The 6,000-nt window shown below is 40.9% G+C and overlaps 1 protein-coding gene across 1 annotated transcript; it reads left to right on the top strand.

The window, feature by feature from the left end:
• The first annotated feature begins 3,722 nt into the window (after window positions 1–3,722).
• LOC149239042 (uncharacterized) lies at window positions 3,723–4,157 on the top strand. The gene has a single exon (XM_089369734.1). The coding sequence runs from the start codon at window positions 3,723–3,725 to the stop codon at window positions 4,155–4,157; it is 435 nt and encodes a 144-aa protein (XP_089225860.1).
• Window positions 4,158–6,000: the final 1,843 nt, after the last annotated feature.

The following is a 6,000-nucleotide window of genomic DNA, read 5'->3' as shown; positions in this document are numbered from 1 at the left end:
GACCTCAACTGGGCTAAAGGGACTTTCATGGAAGCCAAGAAGAAATTTGCTAAGGCTTCTACATCAAGAATTCAAGAAAAACTGGGTCGAAATAGTGAAGTACAAGATGTGGATCCTTCATTGTTAGATACTTTTTTGAAAACTTGTATGAAGTTGTTGAGGGATCAAAAGGTGGTAGAAGGGCTACATTAATTGATAGACAAGTTTATAGGTAAGATTAAGATTTCAGAACAATGTGCTGTGAGGAAACTATTTAAGCACAAGAAGCAAATAGGGCATGAGATGAGGTTGACCACGCAGATAGGAGAGTATGAAATGGACCAAGTAATGTTGGATCTAGGGAAAGGATGAGGAGACTTGTGCTGTAATGGTATCCTATACAACTACACATGGCTAATAAGAAAAATATTATTCCTATGGGGCGCATTTATGGGGTAATGGTGGACATTGAAGGAGCGAGCTCTTTGGTTGATTTTGAAATAATCGAAATTGTGGATGACAACAATCCTTACCCTACACTACTGGAATTGATTGGGCCTTTGATATGGGAGCGGTGATTAGTCTGAAGCAACGGAAGATGACATTTGAGAGGAAAGCACTCAGGGTTATTATGCCACTGGACCCTGCTAAGGGAGCATGTTATACTGAACCTGTTCGCTACTTTGTGGAGGATGATGATGATCTAGACCAGATATACAAGATCACGGCATGAGTTGCAGATTGGATTAATCCCATTGTATATGGGTAGATCACATGGGATAGAGACAACTCTTGTACCTCAAACTCAAATGAATATCTCAAACACTAGCAGAATAGGTTGCATGAGCTCTCTACACTACGTTGCAATATGATGACAAAATCGATGTGGTGCATACCTACAGAGGTAAGAAAACGTCCACATTATGAAGGATTAAATGATGTTAATCTCTTTTTGGATGAATTTAAAAGGGAGGTGCCTAAGGAACATTGATTCCAGGCACTTGAATTGGCACTGCATGCTACGCCTGCACGATGGTCGGGTACACATAAGGAAAGCTTTGCTGACTGGAAGGAATACAAGCGGATGATGAAGCTAAGGTTTGGTTGTGATAGTACCTGGATGACTGAGAAGTATAGTGGAAAGGATGACCCACACGATAATTTGGCGCAGTGGACTAAAGCTTGGGGTGAAGGACCTCAACTAGAGTGGGTACATGTTTTTGTCACACCTTAGATTATATTCCCATGAATTGGTACTTGGAAACAAAGTGATGCCATGGGAAAACCGAATGGGATATCTCGAGGGAAAGCTTCTTATTAAATTTAAACTTTGAGGATGGATTTGAATGAATTGATGAAGCATTGCTAGAGATTAAGGCCGCTATTTTTAAAATTCCTGAAGAGTCGGTGGAATGTGTACAACTAGACTGGAGTACATAGCTATGCCATGCGTTAGAGTGCTACAATGTGACTGTTGAAGAGGAAGAATATGATCCAAGAAAAATAAACATCCCAGAAACTAAAGGTCAGCACGAGGTTGAAGGAACTATGATGGAGAACCTTGATGTAACAGAGCCACTGAAAACTTGACAAGTAAATATTGGATCTCATGCAGAGCATAAGTTTGTGAAGATAGAAGACTATTGGGATGAAGATGCAGTTGATAAGGTGGCCGAAATGTTGCACAAATACCAAGCTATATTTCCAACGAAGTTCTTGGATCTGAAGGGTATTGTAGGAGATTTGGGCATAATGAAAATTACTTTGAAACATGATGCGAAGCCTATAAAGCAGAGACTTTATCGGCTCAATACGAAGTATAAAGAAAAGGTGTGTAAAGAGATCGATAAGATGTTGGAGGCCAGAATTATTGAGACAGTAGAAGAATCTGATTGGGTGAGCACAATGGCTATATAGGAAAAGAAACAATAAGGTGAAATTTGAATATACGTAGATCTCAAAAATCTTAACGATGCATGCGTTCATGATCCATTTCCAACAACATTTATAGATGAAGTCTTGGAGAATGTTGGAGGTCAGGAGGCATATTCGTTCATTGATGGATTCTCAGGATACCTTCAAATAAAGATCACACAAGAGGATTGCAACAAGAAAACCTTCGCGAAAGAGTGGGGATGTGTTATGTATACTGTAATGCCATTCAAGCTGCAGAATGTGCCCACAATCTTTTCTAGGGTAGTAATCACGATGTTTAAGGAGTTTATTCATAAATTCTTGAAGGTATATTTTGATGACTGCACTGTGTTCGGATTGGTGAAGCGCCATGTTGCAAGTTTGTGCCTCATGCTGGATACATGTTGTAGATACCATATCATGCTGAACTTGAAGAAATGTATATTTTGTGTGCCTTTTGGAATTTTGCTAGGCCATGTAGTATGTAAGCAGGGATTAATGATGGGCCCTGTGAAGATAGCAATGATTGTGAATTTAGAAGCTCCCAAGAATGTTAAGAAGTTGCGCACAACGCTGGGCCACACAGGCTACTATAGGAAGTTTATCAAGTCTTATGCCCAGATAACCGTGCCGATGGAGAAACTATTAAAGAAGGATGCGAATTTTTGTTGGGATGAGGAGTGTCAACAGAGTCTTGATGTGTTAAAGGACAAGATGGTGACTACGCCCATCTTAGTATTTCCATATTGGAAGAAAGAGTTCCATGTGCATGTAGATGCCTCATGTATTGCACTGGGTGCAGTATTAACCCAGCTTGGAGAAGTTGATATTGATCATCCAATAGCCTTTGAAAGTAGGAAACTGTCAAAAGATGAAAAGAACTATTCCACTGCAGAGCGTGAAGGACTGGCGATGGTCTATGCATTGCAAAAGTTTCGACATTACTTGTTAGGCACACATTTCAAAATGTACACAGATCACTCCGCTCTCAAGTGCCTAGTCAACAAACCTGTGTTGGGGGCGAAGATCTGTAGATGGTTGTTGTTGTTCCAGGAATATGCTTTGAATTAATCGTGAAGCCTAGAAGGTTGAACATAGGAATAGATCACCTAAGCCAAATCAAGATAGGTGAAGAACCAAACAATTTGGAAGAAGGATTGCCAAATGTGTAGCTCTTTGTTGTGTGTGTTGTAGATGACTAGTTTGCTGATATCATTCAGTTTTTGACCATGAGTACAGCCCTGGAAGGCTATTCTACTCAACAGAAAAAGGAATTAGTGGTCTGCACAACTGATTTTTCTGTTATAGCAGGACATTTGTATAAGATGGGAACATATGAAATATTGTGCTGATATGTTCCAGAGTTTGAGTGCGCTAGTATTCTCACTGAAGCACATGGAGGAGTGACAGGATGACACTATGCAAGTATAGCCACCACACAGAAGATTCTACGCACACGGTTATGGTGGTCAACAATGCATAAAGATTCTAAGTCATTTTTTAAAGCATGTGATGTTTGTTAAAGGATGGGAAAGACTTCGCGAAGAGATGAATTTCCCTTAAGCCCTAACATTTCTTTACATGTATTTGACAAATGGGCAATTGACTTTATAGCTCCGACACAACCACCAGGAAGGAACATAGGCACACGGGACATCATTATTGCGACAAAGTACTTAACCAGATGGGAATAAGCGTAGTCGATGAAGAATTGTATTGCTGCTATAACTACAGATTTTTTGTTTGAATATGTCTTAACACGGTTTGGGTGCCCTAAGATATTGATGAGTTATAGGGGTACGCATTTCCTAAATGAAAAAATCAGCGTGATGCTCAAAGAATTCCAGGTTTACCATCAAAAGAGTATGCCCTATCATCCCCAAGCCAATGGTATAGTGGAAGCGTTTAATAAGATTCTGGAGAATGCGTTGACAAAGGTTTGTAATGAGAAGAGAAACGATTGGAATGTACACATACCAACGGTCCTATGGGCATATACGATGACGTGCAAGAAGTTGACAGGTCAAACTCCGTTTCGGTTGGTCTATGGGATCGAGGCAGTGATGCCCATGGAATATATTTCTCCAAACCTGCACAATGCAGCTTTGACAGAGATGGAAGATCGCGATACCTTGGAGGAACGTCTCGTGCAGTTGATGGAGTTGGAAGAAGACCAATTTCTTGCAAGATTTCACAAGAAAGTGCAAAAGGAACGTGAGAAGGCTGACATGATAGGCATATTAAGGTGCACACTTTCAAGATGAATGATTTTGTTTTTCTCTATGATAGGAAGTTCACCAAGTTTCCTGGAAAGTTCCAAATGTACTAGTTTTTCACGTATATTATTAAGGAAATTACAGATGCTAGCGCAGTTTAGCTCACAAAGATGAATGGCGAATTGTTCCCTGGAAGGGTGAATGGAAGTCGGTTGAAGTTGTATACAAAAGATCCTAGCCTTGCACAATGACTACATGGTAGTAGGACAATCTTAGCACTCCTGGAAGCTGCAAGGGAGAGCGGGTCTATAAACTACACTGCCTGAAGAAAAGGAAAATGCAGTAAGGGGACTGCGCGATGGACGCAAGGGGTACAATAGAAGAAGCTACAATGGAGGTTGGTGCCACACAACCAGATCCAAAAATCGTCGTTGAAGACACTGTTCATGATTGGATAGTGAAAATTTTGTTAGGAGGAGTGGGTAGGCGACATTTATGGTGAAAATATTTGGAGATCTGCCAAAGATGCATTTATGATAAGAAAATGGAAGGAACGATTGGATTTGAATTCGAAATCGCTTATAAATCTGTCATGTTGGTCTTCCATAGAACACTTTTCCTTCTAAAAATCGCGTATGAGCCCTCTTGTTTTCCCTCTATGAATCAACAAGTTTGGGAGGATTTGGTTACAAGCCCAACATTTGTGAGACTCCGTGAGTGGAACTAGAATATCATCCTCTAACAGATTTCCATTGAACCTGTAAGTTTTGAAGCTACTGTCCCTCAAGTGGAAGCCTCAAAAGTTGCGTCAATGGAAGCTACACCATCTGTGTGTATGGCACTGAGGTTGCCTAGGCCGAAGCCATTTACTGCTAACCAAAAGCAGAAGAAACCCAAGCTGTACCGATGAGGTAGTCACCAAGGAATATTACAACAGAGGTTAGGTAGAAAAGAAAAATGGATAAGTCCAAGCAGCCCCATGAACCCTTAGATTTGGATGAAGAAGAACTCCACGAAGAAGTTGAAGAGCTGGATGCTGATGAGGGAGAGCCTCTCACTAGGCTCCTAGAGTATATCCCTCCGTGAAAAGGGAAAGAAAAGGTTCCAAATGATCCCGATAACATGAAATTCACAATATCTACGCTGCTATTGCTAGAAGAAGTGGTATTTAAAGGCATGCTCTTAGTGCATATCCCTGCGATAAAAATGGAGGATTGGGATCTAGCCGATCACGAGAAATTTCTGCATTTGGCCACCAATAAGTACATGACCAAGATTCAATATGAAGAGACTAGGGTCACAAATCTAGAACTAATGAAATGGGTAAAAGGGGTCGAGCAGGTCGGATTTCTACATATGCTGCGTATGCCACACTTTCACAGGTTGATTATCAATACTGTATGTGTGCACAATTGCTTACCCTGGTGCATGATGAGTGATTGTGTTTAGGTGAACCCATCCCCATAACAAACATGCTGATCCAAAAAATTACGAAATTGCCCTATAAAGGGGCATATCCAACCAAGGATTTTGGAGGTAAAAGAAAGGAGAAGGAGCTTGCAGATAAAATGAAAATTGAGTTTGGACTGGTCAAGAAGTCGTGCAGATACTCTATCCACTCTATTACAGAGAAAGTGGTGTAGTTTTCTGCTCAGATTTGGCCGGGAAGGTCATGTGAAAATGCCACGCGGACGAGTTTCTGAAGCGAGTAATTTCATTGGCTGCATAATGAACAAAGGGGGTGCAGTAGATTTGGCGTAGTACCTCTGCAAGGAATTCTTAGCAAATTTCTATGAATTGCAGGATGCTGGCAAGGCATTTCACTATGCTTGGCTCCTACTGTTGATTGCACTCATTGCATGGCAACTTCTAGAGGATAGTTAGTTCCCTC

The sequence above is a fragment of the Pinus tabuliformis genome, chromosome 8 (genome assembly GCF_031772625.1).
Source record: "Pinus tabuliformis cultivar Carrire ecotype Pingquan chromosome 8, CPIR1, whole genome shotgun sequence".
In the NCBI taxonomy this organism is placed as follows: Eukaryota; Viridiplantae; Streptophyta; class Pinopsida; order Pinales; family Pinaceae; genus Pinus; species Pinus tabuliformis.
Note: the sequence above shows the minus strand (reverse complement) of the source record. Positions and strands in the feature narration are given on the sequence as shown.